Genomic DNA, 15,178 nt, shown 5'->3' with positions numbered 1-15,178 from the left:
AGGCAGGGAGGACACAGCTATTTTGTGCTAAGATGCATGTACAAGCCAAATGCAATTCTGCTTGGAAAAAAATAAGACAGGAAGAGATTTTTAATGCTCTGTATTTTTTAGGATGCTCATCTGCTCTTCTGCATGCTCCTTAAGGATCCTGCCTCATCTTCTGTTGTAGAGATGATGGCTCCCCAGTTACTAATAACAGATCATAGCTGAACCACTCAGCTGTACAGATGTGATCTGGATCCAGCATTAGCAAGCTATCACACTTCTGTCAGATCAGCCAGAGATCATGTTATATTGTCTGTAAAGGATTCATTCCAGTCATTATAAGAAGTTATGCGGATGATGCCTGCTTCAGCAGCAAATCTGCTTAAAAAGAAGTTGCCTGTTCCAGTAGAAAATGAATGCAAACTAGCAAACTGAATGTGCAGCAAGAACAGTTGTGAGAGATTAGCTCTTTATCTAAGTGATTGGAGCACTCTTGATGTAGTAAGAGATACTCTGAAATTTGGATTTACTTTCCTATTAAATCAAAAACATAGGTTCAACATCTACCAACCGTGACACAGTTTAGTGCAGAAATATTGGTGATAGGTGGATGGTTGGACCAGATGATCTTGGAGGTCTTTTCCAACTTTGGTGATTCTATGCTTCTATGATCCCAATCCTTTTTTCCTGCTGCTTTTATAGAGATCAATTGTTTAATGGCAGAAAAGAAATCACACTGTGTGATCTCATCAGTTGTTTATGAAGATTAGGCCCCAAATCTTCCCTATCAGATGTTCAAAAGGGCATTTCCATCAGTGGCAGAAAACTCCGGGAGTTCCACAATACTACTACTACTTAAATTCATACAATCTTACTTTCTGCAAAGAACAAATATCACACTTCAAAATCCAACATCTGCTCCAAATAATAAAGGTGCAATATCATGCTTATTTCACTGTCAGTTAATAAGCAGAGAAAGGAATATAGCTGTCAACATCCTTATATTTTTGACAATGAATACAGCAGGCTGTACATGTGCATTTATTTAAGTACTTTAGCAAGGGCTATATGTGGAGGGCTTTCACTCTGCAGTGCTGAAAATTTGCCAACATTTAATAGAGTTGTTTTGATTGTTTCAGAAAAGTTTAACCATATTTTTCAATAGACAGAGAATTCACAGATGGTTACCGAGTACATGGCATTGATTTTGCTAGCAAAGGAGGAAACACTGACTCTGAAACATAAGCCCAGTCTCACTCCTGCACCTCCTTCTAGAAAAAAAGATTGGATCTCAAAGGCTTTCCAGTGACAGCATATGGCAAACCTGACTTCCAGCTGAACAGAAATGTTTGGAATTCTAAAGTGAATTTGCATGGAAATAGTAGGAGGACAGATCCAATGGAAAGAAACACTGGGAAAGCACATGGCTGGATTTGGCTGATCTCCCTGATGCTGAACAACAGATTCAGCCACCAGCCTGCGAGGAAACACAGATGGGAATAATCCCTGGCACACAGATTCAAAACCAAGTATCCAAGCTGGGGCTCAGCACCCACATGCACTTTCCTTCAAAGTTGCTGCAATAAAACTAAATCATTTGTGAGCTCCTGGCTGTAAAACTGTGCCAAACAGGAAGAGTTGCTGCTCCTAATTCTGCTTTCAGTGCCACTTTTCAGATGCAAAACAACTGGGCAAAGGAGATAAAGAAATTTTTTCCACCAACTCAGAATCTCAAAACACATGAAAAATGAATAGTCACTATCACTTTCAAAGAAAGAATTAAAATAGATGTGTGAAAATGGTAAAGAAAACACGGCACATACTAGTAAACTTTGCTACATCCCAAGTACAGTTCCAGAGACACTGTTTCAAGAAAAGATTGATTTAAAGTCAGGATGGAAAAAGAGCATCAAGACACTATTTCTAGTGTGTACAGCAAACAAGTATATGCAAACATGAGAGGATGTATTTTGATTCATCTACCTCTGGGCACTGCTAGTAGACACTGACATGGTCTGATAGACCTAATTTGAGTCACAGAGTCAGGTTGGAAATTGCATCTGGGTGCAAAGCTGGATCACGATGCCCAGGGCCCAGCCCACTTGGTGTGTCCCCAAGCTACTGTGTGCAGTTTATAGTGGAAGGAGAGGCTCTGTGCAGATATAACTACACCTGAAAGCTCTATACGAGGAAATCACATAATGATACTGCATACATGTATATATGAATACCTGAGCTAGATTTTCAGATTATATATTACACACATTATGTTCTGACTACAAGTGCTTTGAAGACAGGGATTTAGCATGCCCTCAGCACGCATCCACATAAGCAAAACTGAACTGTGAGCAGGTTTTCAGCAGAACTTTCCAGCATAAAAAAACATCACAACTCATAGCTAAACAGAAAAGTATCTGAATGCAAGGAAAGCCCAAATCCTACTTGGTTATAGCAAAGAAATGACTTGTCATACAGTTAGGCAGGATTTACTTTGTTTTCATAATTCTGATCCAACCACTATCCTGGAAAAAAAAATAAAAATCACTATAATATGACTCAAGAAGTGTTCTGCTACACCATCATCAAAGATAAAACCTTCAGCTTCAGTGATATGTAAATGAAGACATGTTTGTAAAAAGGATTAACAAAGTTGTTCAAAGCAACTTTTTAGTCTACTCTGCTTCCAAACAAACAATAAACTATCCAGATGCAGTGAGATTTGCTAACCCATAAACATTGCCAAATGGAGGAGGAAGATCAGAACCTTAATGAGTTTGGTCCCCTTTGAATTTCAGCTGATCGGTGGCACCAATAATTTTGACAGGCTCTAAAATAAGCACTTTCTCTCTTCAAAGCATCTCACAAACATCAACCAATTAATCCCTATAGCTCTCCTCTGGGGTAGGTAAGTAGGTATTGTTATCCCCATTTTACAGTTGGGTGAACACAGTCAGAAGGGTAAGTGATTTGCTGGAGGCGGGTGATGGAGGTGGGATTAAAACACAGGAGTGACTGTGATTCCTTTCAGAGGACAGCACTTTTTTTTGTTTCTCTGGTGACTTTGTTGTGCTGCCTTTGGACATCTTGGCCTTGTGGCAATACTTGAAAGAAACAAAATATTCCTTGTTAAAAGCAAGGAACTGTAAAGAAATCTGTCTTCTATGCCAGTGTATGTACATTGACACTTCTGTCACCTCAAGCTTTCTCCTTTAATTTTTTTCTAATATTCAAGCATTGTTTCTTCCACACAAAGACTTCTTCCATGGTAATAGAACATACTACCAACAGAGTGGTATATCTGACTTTATTTTGTTGTTTTTGCTTTCAGATGTGCGGCAGCCTGCCCAGAGGGTGCATGGATGTCCTCTTTCCAGGATCAGGGCAACAGTTGGTGGGCTTGCTGCACAGAGGCACAGGCAGGAGGATGTGGAGAAATGGAGACAGGGAGCTCTGAGAACTGAGAGCCATTAGCTGAAATCCAACTCCAACGAGCCCTTGGTGACTGTTGTAACAGGCGTAAGATTGATCCATTTCCCACTTCAGCAGAAGGATCAAATGAAAAACAACAGTGGATATCCTTTTCCTCTATATGTATACAACTTCAGGCCACTTGAAGACCCATTTGTCACAGAGTCAATCTGGTATATGGTGAGAAACACCTGAGTATTATAAGCAAAGCACTTTTCATTTAGTGGCCAGCAAGCCCACAATATCAGATCTCTGGAGTATTTTTAGACCAGAAAAACCCACTAATCAAAGCTAGTACCTCATGAATCCTCAGCATGTTTTCTGCTATTCATTCAAAAGACATGCTTTCAGAAGCCTTACAGGACGGACAGTGACCTGTACAGAGAAAATCTGTGAAACATTAATCACTCCTTACTACACAGTACAGTTATGTCAGCCATGTTTCTGGTTATGCATTTTTAAGACACAATCATCTGTGTGTTTTGAAAGGATAATTCAATCTTTAAAATTTTATTAATACATCACTGTCATTATTACACTGTGGTGGCATTTATCTATTATATAAATCAAGGAGCCTATTTCCTTTGTGTTAGGTGTCACCAAAAGACAATGGTGCCATCAAATTTTTAGTAGCTGGAAGTTTGCTTTGCTAAGGACAGTTGTAAAGCCTTAAAATTAACCAAGTCCTGCAATTCATTTTTCTGCTTCTATGGATACTGGATTTAGGGATGTAGAGAGTATTTTTCCCACTGGAAAGACTTAATACAAACATTTTTGCTTTTACATGAGCAGCACTTCTGTTTCTTTCTAGAAGACAAAAAGTAGGTTAATGATTCACAACTTGGGAAATTGTTCCGTTGGCTTAATAGTGCAAGAACATGTAACACTTTTGTACCTCAGAGGGCACATTTTCTGAAACAAAAACATATATTACATGGATTAGAAGTGTCTGATTTTCACAGTAATTCTGCAACCAGAAAAACATGTAATGCAAAACAAGCTTGAAAATTGCTATTTGTTAACTGCATCTTAAGAAGATTTGTAGCTAGCTCTTCAAATTACATGCTCTGAAGAAACAATCCCCTTCTCTTATCACTTTGGAAATCATTAACTTGCCCCCAGTGGTCATCTGTGCAACAAAGGAAGTTTTCTCCTATCTGTTCAGATAAGAGAAACAAAAGGGTTTGTAGATAACAAAAATAGCTGTGTGAATGTTAGCTTCAGAGGACCTTCATCCAAACACGTTCCAGTGACATCTCATCAATCCCCAAATTTACCACTACTCAGCACTACTGTGCTTCAGTGCTAAGCCATGGAACTGGGTTATTCCACACTTCTGTATTTCTTCTTATCTATGAATTCAAATAAGAGTCTGGGTCACAGTCCCCTTCCCTACTAATCAATTAAATCAATTGTCAGGCAATATCCTTTCCTGATACGGGCCAATCTGCACTGCAAAACCAAGGTGTGAATGTAACACTTCCCTACATGCATTGTAACTACGCCTTCAGTTCTGTACATTGATACCTCACACTCTGGATTATCCACCCCAGTAAGTAGCCAACCAGTCTTCACATTTCTCAAATGGTTCTAGAGACTATGCACTATTTTTGTTGTGTTTGCTTTTCTGCAACTGTTGACCACAAGTCATCTGCACACTGGCATATTTTAATGTTCCACACTGCATACGCACAGGAGTTAAGTCTTTTGTACCCTCCCGAGGTGAGAATACCTTCTCCTCAACCCTACATCTGGCACCACATGAATTTCTGGCAAGCTGGATCCATTCTTCTGTGTGCAGCTCCATGTCCTAACCTATTTTTTAAGTACCCGTTCAAAATGATAACTTCTGAAAAACAGGTTCATGTTTCCAGGTTCAGCAAGAGGCAGCCTGCCAAAAAGCATCGCTTTGTAGAGAACTGCACAGCAATTCCTAATGCCATCAGCTGGGTATCCCCAACAGATGAAAAATGAAAGATGATTATACAGAACTGATCCTACCCAGCCTTATTTAAAAAATCTCTGTCTCATTTTACGGCCCATTTATCTGCCCAGTCATCTATCCGGCTGCAATTTCTTGAGACAAGTATTTGCAGTTTTGCATGTCTGGAAAGTAACGAATATATCATGGGTTCTATGGAAAATAAGGAACAAATAGCAACAATTTTAATTTCCCTACATGATTTCAGAAGAGTAGAAAAAGCCATAAAGTATGGCTAAGTTTAGTATTGTAAAACAAGGATTCAGTAGGAGATGTTTCTAGAGTTCTGGTGTGGTGTCCCTCTTAAAATTTTCCAGACATAAAGTCAAAGTGGACTATATTGAATTTTCTGAGGAAAGTTCTGTGTTATCATCAATAAGCATTTGCCTTTAAAGCAACTTACATGTGATACTCCAGAGTTTCTAACAAAATATGAATGACTATCAAATTATGATGCAGTTAAAGTCCTCAATGACATTATGGGTCAGACCTTTTTTTAACAAAAAGAATGATAAGCAGTGTTACTAATCAATCACAAGCATGAGACTACATAAAAAGTTAGAGAGTTGTTAGGGGACTGGTAGGAGAGTAACTCTTGCCAAATACCCAGAAATAATCCTTACATCTAAAGCCTGTAGTTGACTCAGAGCGTGTAAACTGGCAATAGGGGCCTTTAAGAATAAAACTTTAGATGAACTTTCCCTTTATTCATCCCTTGAGACTGCAAGAGTGATCTGAGCATATGCCATTACATTAGGAATGCTCCTCTCCCTTCTCGGCACTCCAAGTCCCAACTACAAAGTGTAAATCTGCATAACTGAATCAATCATTCCCGATATATTTACTCAGGACGATGTGAGTTGTGAAATCGTGGGAAGAAAGAAAACTCCAACTAAAACCAGTGCAATCTTTTCTGAAAATTAGTTTGCTTGCATGAATTACAACAGTACTGAGACCCTAGATGTATCTGTGAAGGGAATTCATTATTGTCTTTTACTGTCCTTTATATTAGTTAGATTTTCCTTGCAAACCTATTTTATGAAAGCTATTTTTACTCTATATGCACAATTGAAGGTTTTTCTCTTATTTTGTCGACTATCCGGCTTGTGAAAAAGGACCATTATGAAAGATGCCCAGCAGCCTTCACTTTTTAAAAAGCAATTTCCCAGCTCTGAGATCAATGAGAAAGATGAGCAGCGTTCTGATGTTAGTGGGCAAATAAAGCACTTAGGCACGCATATCTATAAGTTTAAATGAAGTTGGCAACACCGTTATTTTGACAACGGTTCATTTTCTTCCTGTTTTCTACCAGTTCCTTGTGGGTCCCTTCCAACCCGGGCCGTTCTGTGATTCTATGTGTGACTGTACCGTACCGAGCTTTTGGGACACCGACCCACCGCGTCATTCCGCACACACTGCCGAAGTATCTGCAACTCCGGACGCGAAACTACGTAACCTGGACGAGTTCAGAACAACCTGCATCCCGCAAAAGGATTGCAGAACCCCCCAGCAAGAGCCATCCCTTTGCTCCCTGCCTCTCCCTACGCACTTCAGCAGGGACGAGAAACAGCTCCACGCCGCGTACAACACGTCGAAAGGCGTGCAGGACCTCTCCTCCCCGCCTCTCACGACCCCCGGGCCAGCGCTTCCCCCTGGGTAACAGCTCCGGGTCCCTCCCACGGGACGCCTCGAGGCGGGGGCCGCCGTGCCCGGCGCCGCAGACAAAGGGCGCCCGAGGCGCGGCCAGAGCCGGTCCCGCGGTGCCACCCGGCGGGGCGGAGCCGGGCGGGGCTGCCCCGGGGCGGGGGTGGCGGGGACTATAAAGAGCCGCGTCCCGGGTAGGAGCGGGCTGTGCGCTCGGTGCAGCTCGTGGCGCTTGGGCAGTCCGGATCTAGTCGGTGGCTCAGAGTATGGACAGCAGCATGGACGGCTTGGATGTAAGTGCAGAGGGGAAGCGGGGCGCTAACACTTCATTCACGCTGGCCCGCGTGCGCGCTGTTCGCAATCGGAGTTGCGCCGGGGGCTCGGAGCCGCGTCCCGCCGCCGCTCCGTCCGGGCTGAGCGGGAGACCAGGGAGATGATGCGTCCCACGGAGCGGCGGGGTCTGCAGCCGCCCCCGGAGCCTGCGGGGCGCCCCGGGTGCGTCGGGCCGGGGCTTTGCGGCGTGCGGGGCGTGAGGCTGATGAACTCGCAGCACATGAGGGGTTGCGCGTAGCCAGGTGGCACACGCCCGCCTGCATCGCTTTTCAGCGCGGTGCCCCGAACCGTTGGTGGTTTCCTGATGCGCTTTCATGCCCTCACCAGAATTTCGCTTCCCCTTTCTACCGCCGCTTCAGGGCGGGAACAAAGGGCGGCGGTGAGATGCCCGCTGCCCTCGGGGCTGCCGCTCCCCGGCTCTTGTCCCGTCGCCGAGCTGTCAGTCATTTCTCGGGGGGAATCCTTGATATCATTCTTAATTACATCAGCCGCGGGCATCCTCTCTTTCTCCATGACCCCATTCCCTTAATGAAAAGGAGCCTCGGAGATGCAGAATTACCTAGAGTGATTCTTCTAAGTCTGTGCGTGTCATACATCTGGCTTTGTGAATCTGTAGCACGTATCCCATTAGAGCACTGAAGTCTCCTGAAGGACGGGGGTATTTCTGAAAGTAGGCGTCATCATTCTTTTCTCCCGACCTCAGTTACACGGTCCTACTCCTCAGAGAAACACGGAGGAAGTTTTTCCTTGTCCGGTTTTTGCAGTGTATAGCCAGTGAAATAGAAATTGTATATAAATAGCATTTTTCTGTCTGGGTTTCAAGAAGTTTGTCAGTAGGTGATGGTGAAGACTTGCTGGGACTCTTAGTGTATATAGTGAGCTGTTGTAAAAGAGCCGACATCTAATTTTTTTTTTTACTTATTGTTTTAGCTGTCCTCTGGCATACTCATTGAATTTGCTGACAATGGCTCGGAGGAGATTGGCTCAGCTGACTATGGAGACTATGGAGAGCCGTGCTTTCAGCATGAAAACGCTGATTTCAACCGAATCTTCTTGCCAACTATCTACTCCATCATCTTCCTAACAGGAATAATCGGGAATGGATTGGTTATCATTGTTATGGGCTACCAGAAGAAGCAAAGAAGCATGACTGATAAATACAGGCTTCACCTCTCAGTTGCTGACCTCCTCTTTGTCATCACCTTGCCGTTCTGGTCTGTGGATGCAGCCATAAGCTGGTACTTCGGCAACGTCCTGTGTAAGGCAGTTCATGTCATTTACACAGTCAACCTCTATAGCAGTGTCTTGATTTTGGCTTTCATAAGTTTAGATCGTTACCTGGCAATAGTCCATGCCACCAACAGCCAGCGACCCCGAAAGCTGTTGGCTGAGAAGATCGTGTATGTGGGTGTCTGGCTGCCAGCTGTGCTTCTGACAGTGCCTGACATCATTTTTGCCAGTACGAGTGAAGTAGAAGGACGGTACCTCTGTGATCGCATGTACCCTCATGACAACTGGCTGATTTCTTTCAGATTCCAGCATATCTTGGTAGGACTTGTCTTGCCTGGTCTAATAATCCTGACTTGCTATTGTATTATCATATCTAAGCTGTCACATTCAAAAGGCCACCAGAAGCGCAAAGCCTTGAAGACAACAGTTATCCTCATCCTTACCTTCTTTGCCTGCTGGCTGCCATATTACATTGGCATCAGCATAGACACATTCATCTTGCTTGGAGTCATCAGACATCGCTGCAGCTTGGACACAATCGTGCACAAATGGATCTCTATCACAGAAGCCCTTGCGTTCTTCCATTGCTGCCTCAATCCAATTCTTTACGCCTTCCTGGGTGCCAAATTCAAAACATCAGCACAGAATGCCTTGACATCTGTTAGCAGAGGATCAAGCCTCAAGATTCTTTCAAAAAGCAAACGTGGGGGACATTCTTCTGTTTCTACAGAGTCAGAGTCTTCAAGTTTCCATTCCAGCTAACACTTCCCCTTGCCATCCCTTCATAAACAGACACTTTAAAAGTTGCTCAAGATTTCAGAAAAACAAGACTGACCATAATGTACAGATTTATTTTACCGTTGGAATTTTTTATTGCTTCTTTTAGTCTTTGTGAAGTTTAATTGACTTATTTATATAAAACTTTTGTATTGATAAACTGTCTAGGCAGGTCCTGTGGACAAGTGGTTAGTTCACAAAAGCTCGAGTGTTTGTATAGGTATGTGAACTAAACACCTGGGTTGTAGCAAGTGTGTTAAATGATTAGAAAATATTTCTCTGTTTATATGTAAATGTTTTCAATGTTGTTTAATTCTTAAATATTGGCTGGGTATTTTTGCCTTACTAGATGTTTGGTTTACAATTGCTTAACTGCTGTAGAAATGGCACTTATAACTAAAGCTGCCTCTGTTACATGTTAGGGCTTGTTGTTTTTGTTGGGTTTTTTTCCATTATCAGTAATTGATGGTTGGGCATTTTTTGTTGTTGTTGTTCAAGGTAAATAAAAATATGTGACAAAAAGTTATTTTGAGTGGTATTTTTATTTCTGGTTAAGTGTTTTTTATCAATGCTTATTGTGCATTGAGAATTCAAAGTAAATTCTCTTTGAAAGCTGCATAGCTCCTAAATGAATGAGGGGAAAATGAGTATCACTACATACTGATTGTTTAGTTGACAGCTGTGAGTTCCAGAGTACTTTTTTTCCACCAGACTACATTTACTCCAGTTAGCATTATCTTCAGAATGACTGAAATGATCATTTCAAGCAGAGTTTTGAGGGCAAAATATCCATGAATGAAAACCAATCTGCTCAAGCAATTGTTGTGGTTTATAGCCTCTGAAGTGTCAAAATAAGACTACTGCATATCACTAATCTTCATGCCATGCATATAAAATCAATACTATGCTTCTGCCTTGTGCTGTTCTAAACTCAGTTTCACATGCTAACAGTGATCAAAAGCAACTGAATTCAAATTGTAGTATCTGACATAGTGTTTGAGCTAGAAATAAATGTTTTAGGTTATCTCCACTGTGGAAGAAAATGCCTTTTCTGTAGGAAGCTTTCCTTGTCCCAACTACATCCAAGTTTTAAAAACTTGAATATGTAACAATGTTTAAAGGTATCTTTTAGGGGCAAACCAGCCTGATGATAGATAAGTAAGATTAGTTATTGGAAATGGTTAGTCAGATCTTCACGTTAGCAGAGTGCATACAAAAGTAAAGGATATGCTGGAAGAATGAGCTACTGAGAATATTCGTATGTTCTTACACTGAAAACACAACTGTCACTCATTTAAGTAGCTAACAGTTGGACAGTTATATATATATATATATAATAGCTATGCTTACTGGTCACACAGATGAAATGAGCAGCATGGGCATTTCAGTGATGTTATTCTGTTGTGTATTTTGTAGGAACATGATGTCTCAATATGTTCAACTATATTTTAAACTGTAGGATTAATTTTAGATCTTTTCACAGATTTGAGACTTTTCTGTATTTGGCTCCCCTGCCCTTCAGTCAGGAAGCTGCAGTATTTTGACTGCATCCTGTATTCTTGCAATGACAGGTAGTCATCTGATTTGTGTTGAGCTGACTCAGTTTGCTGAACCAGCACAAAACTAACCTGGCAGAAAAAAATAAATTCTAGCACTTCAGTGAATTGAAACAGCTCAACAAGGTGCCCAGCATGCACTCGAAAAGGGCAGGACTCTAACCTGAAGCTGGGTACAGGGAGAGAAAAGTGAGTGAGAAATAAAGGAAGCAGGCTCATTGTTCAGTAACTAAATTTAATCAATCATTTCAACTTCGATGTGTAACTTTACTCAGTGTAACATAAACTAACAACAGAAAAAGATGTATTCTCGAGAAAGAAAATGTCTCGCTTTCACCAGATTTGCCCGCACAGAGTTGAGAAATGAGGAAAACATGACATAGGAACAGAACTTCTCAAATGGTTTGTTTTTGTTGTTCATTTGTGTGTTTTCTTAGTTTAGTGAGCATTTCCCCATGAAGAATTTGTTGTTCTAACTGATTCTGATTTCCACCCCAACCCAATCAATCACTGTGACTTAATTACACTTATAAAATACTCATTGGCTATCAACACTTTGCTGCTTATTTGTTGAGGAAATGCTTAAAGCCCTCTAGCATTAACTTTGATTACTTCCATTATACTTCACAGTCAGCCAACTGTTACTCCTAGTGGAGAGGAAGCGGGACAGAGGGTGCAAGGCAGTCCATGTTACTGCCAAAGACCACTGAAAGGGCATCTTATACAAACAACAAAGCATTTGTGTAGAAAATAAATTAGTGACATTAAAACATAACTCGTGCCCCATAGGGATGAGACCTACATTAGTTTTATAAAACCACTGTTGTTCTCAGTAAAGTTAGTGGAACTATGGGCAGAAGGAAATCTTTATAAAGATTGCTGGGTTTGGGTCCAGCAAAGAAAATGAGTCAAAAACTGCATATACTTATTTTTAAATGACTTTATATATTGACAAATATGGATATATTTGTAGTGTTAACTGAGAGGATTAAAATGTGGGGTTAGAACAAGATGACCTTTGAAGCCCCTTCCAGCCCACGCTGTTGTTTATGAAAAATTGCAAATTACACAAAGTTGTCACAAGAAAACATAACAAACAACAACAAAAAGATTCCAGTTCTGTCCTTTTACCTCTGATTATATAGCAGGAAAATTTCATTGAAAGCCACTGAAGTGCAGCAAATATACCATGCTGGTAAAAAGAGTATTTATTGCCTTTTAAAGCAAAATTACCTTTAAGAGGATTTTTTGATGGGGCTTTGATTCTTTTTACTTCTTTGTGAATCAAAAGCAGTTCTGATAAATGTATTGCTCAAAGTCTAAATTCAGTCACAAAGGTGAATAGGTCTAATTATGTAATTTATTGGACAAGTCCACACCAGCAGAATGTTCCAAAGTTTTTAAAGAGGTTTTCCAAGTATTTCTTCCATTTTTTCCTTTTTAGTATACCAAATAACCATAGTGATTTATTCTTTAAAACGTACGCTATGTGTAGTCTCAGTGCTTCACTGGTATAAAATAATACTACAACTAATCTTAAATATGCAACTCACAATATAGAAAATAGATGTGATTACAAATGAGTACTCATTACAAACCAATTAAAATGCTTTTGCAACTTTAAAAAGTTATGAAGTAATTAAAAAAGAAAAACATTATTTACAAAAACATCATAATGTATTTATACAAAGACTCTTTCTGCAGAATTCAGATTTTGTCTGCTATGGTTGTTGCAATGCCAAGAGGAATGCCTGGACTAAAACACGGATATTCACCTAATACTATAATGCATGCCTTATAAGTGCTTAAGATTAGTCAGAAATCCTTTGGATCAGGCAAGTCTAAACCACAAACAGAACATGTACATGAAGTGACTTTTACTTCATCTGAAATGCTGTTTCTAACAAAGTTAGACTATATAAAACAGTGGAATGAAATTACATTTTACCCCATTATTTGAATGGTGTATTTTCACTCCTCCTAATCAGACTGTATGGAGCCCACATTGGAGGAATGTGTAAGGTGAGTGGTGTGAGTGTGTCAGAGCTCCTATATGCACACTGTACAGGGCTGTGAGAAGGTGGAGTGTGTTTTTTCTTGGCTAGTTAGATGACATAATCGTTCTGGAAGGGATTTGAGTTCTATGCATGCATAAATTAGAACAAAATCGCCATGAAAATAAAAAGGAAGTAGCAGAAATAACATGGAGCCATTCACACAAATGAATGGTTTATCTTACGATGGTTGAGCTCCAGTTGGACAATGTACAAAGTGACCACCTCTAGATGTTTGGCTGAAAAGGCCATTTTTTATATTGTTTGGGAAAGGAAACAGCATGACGAGGAAGTACTTCCTCGATCCAGGCATGTCTCCAAAACCCCCAACAATGGAGCATTCTCATATTCTCATAGTGCTGAAACTTAGGAAACACTTAAGCAGATAGGGCATCAGAGCTTTTGCTCAGAGGATGCCACTCCCTCACTTTATGTTTTGAAAGAGCGATATGGAGTCTTTTTCACAACCATAAATCACATGTCAATTGAAATTCCATAAGCACTGGGATTATTTCTTATAAAGAAGGCACAGATTTCTTACAGTCTTTTATCTTTATCCAAGAAATCTTCTGTTACTATTTTGATTTTCTCTGGAAGTATTTAATATTTAGCAAGATGAAGTTTAAAGGCCATTTGCTTTAACATCAACTCTGATACTATCATCTTCCCACTGTTATAGTACAATCAGGATATAGAAAAGCATGTGCTGTGCTTATTGATTCTGAAATCAAATTTGGATGGTGGTTGATTATAAGCTTATTTGATTGTAGAGAGGTATACAAGTATATAAACATATATATAACAATGTAGATTACAAGCATCATTTTCAGTTGTTGATACAAATGATCCAACCTTCAGCAAAGCTACTACTGACTACAGAGAAGTCAAGACTCATTGCAGATATATTAGGTAGACATTAAAACTACTACTTTCTGAAGAGGGCACAAGGTTTTACTGACAAAATCCTATTGAATTCAAAAGGCAGGTTACTTTAAGAATTATGCTTCTTAAAGTGCATGTCTACTAGTCCAAATCAATTACAAATTAAGATTATGATTTCCTCTGATTTCAGCTGCAGTCAGAGACCTATAAGAAATTAGATATTTCACCACAGAGCAGGTGGAATTGCTCTTGTAAATATAGCAGAAATAATTTTTCAGCAAAACAGTTTTGTCTTACTGGAGGCATTCATATTTGCATACCCAGCTATCAGCAGTCTGTCTTTAGTGGTGCAATGCTTGAAAGAAATAAGTTCCCATTGGAAATATCCTTATCTTTCGGAATTCAAACCAGAACGGATTCTCACCATGCTAACATGTCACACTGAGTAGAAATTATGAGTTTTTGGAAGGGTTACATTGTGAAAGGTTCTTTGCTTTTTTTGTTCGGCTTTGTTTTGCTTTGTTCTGGGGGGTCTTGCTGCTGATAGTGCTTTTTGTTTCTTCTGCCTTCACAGCTTTTGTTCTACTTGTTGTTTCCTTTAAAAATGTAACTTATGGATTTTTTAACAGTTCCATTCTGTTAAGACTACGCACAATAATCTGCACAAGTATCACAACCCACAAGCAGTGATTCACATGGCAGTGTTTTCTATGACAATGCTATCCTGCGCAGACCTGGGCTCTAATGATGCGCTGACACATGGCAACTGAGCTGATCTAATTGTCTGTGGAGCCAAAGAGGATATTCTCACACCTCACAGTCCCTTTCCTCTGCTCATTTACTCTTTCTCTCAACCCCTGCTGCGCATGTCACTCATTGGCAAGCCAGTTCAGTTCTCGAAGACTGGGTTTCACAGGAATTTGAAGCAATCTAATAGTTTGCCCTGCTGGGAAGCTTTCCAAACTCCCTCACTCCCTTTGTCTTCTAATCCTTTCATTTTGTATCTTCAATACTCTCCCAATTCTTAGTCCAGTGGACTTGTATGCTGGCAAATCACCATATCAGTCACACCTTCTGAACAGACTTAATTGTCTAAATAGATAGAATCTATGTTTTTTTCTTCTAATTTATTTTATGATATTTTAATGAAGTTAACTCATGGAGGGTCTGAACACATCCAAGATGATATAAAAGTAAGCAGTCAGGTAGATGGCTCAGTAAAGAATGAAAATTAGTAACAGACTTCTTGAAGAATTTATTTCAGCAGC

The 15,178-nt window shown here is 40.3% G+C and overlaps 2 protein-coding genes across 3 annotated transcripts in view; one reads left to right on the top strand and one right to left on the bottom strand.

Moving 5' to 3' along the window:
- THSD7B (thrombospondin type 1 domain containing 7B) overlaps positions 1 to 15,178 on the bottom strand; it is a 461,190-nt gene that overhangs the window by 411,285 nt on the left and 34,727 nt on the right. The window lies entirely within an intron of this gene.
- On the top strand, positions 7,270 to 9,934 carry CXCR4 (C-X-C motif chemokine receptor 4). The gene is made up of 2 exons (XM_015869062.2): positions 7,270 to 7,371; positions 8,342 to 9,934. The coding sequence occupies exons 1-2, from the start codon at positions 7,345 to 7,347 to the stop codon at positions 9,401 to 9,403; spliced, it is 1,089 nt and encodes a 362-aa protein (XP_015724548.1). The 5' UTR covers positions 7,270 to 7,344; the 3' UTR covers positions 9,404 to 9,934.

This window comes from Coturnix japonica, chromosome 7 (assembly GCF_001577835.2).
Source record: "Coturnix japonica isolate 7356 chromosome 7, Coturnix japonica 2.1, whole genome shotgun sequence".
In the NCBI taxonomy this organism is placed as follows: Eukaryota; Metazoa; Chordata; class Aves; order Galliformes; family Phasianidae; genus Coturnix; species Coturnix japonica.
This window is presented reverse-complemented; position numbering and strand designations above follow the sequence as displayed.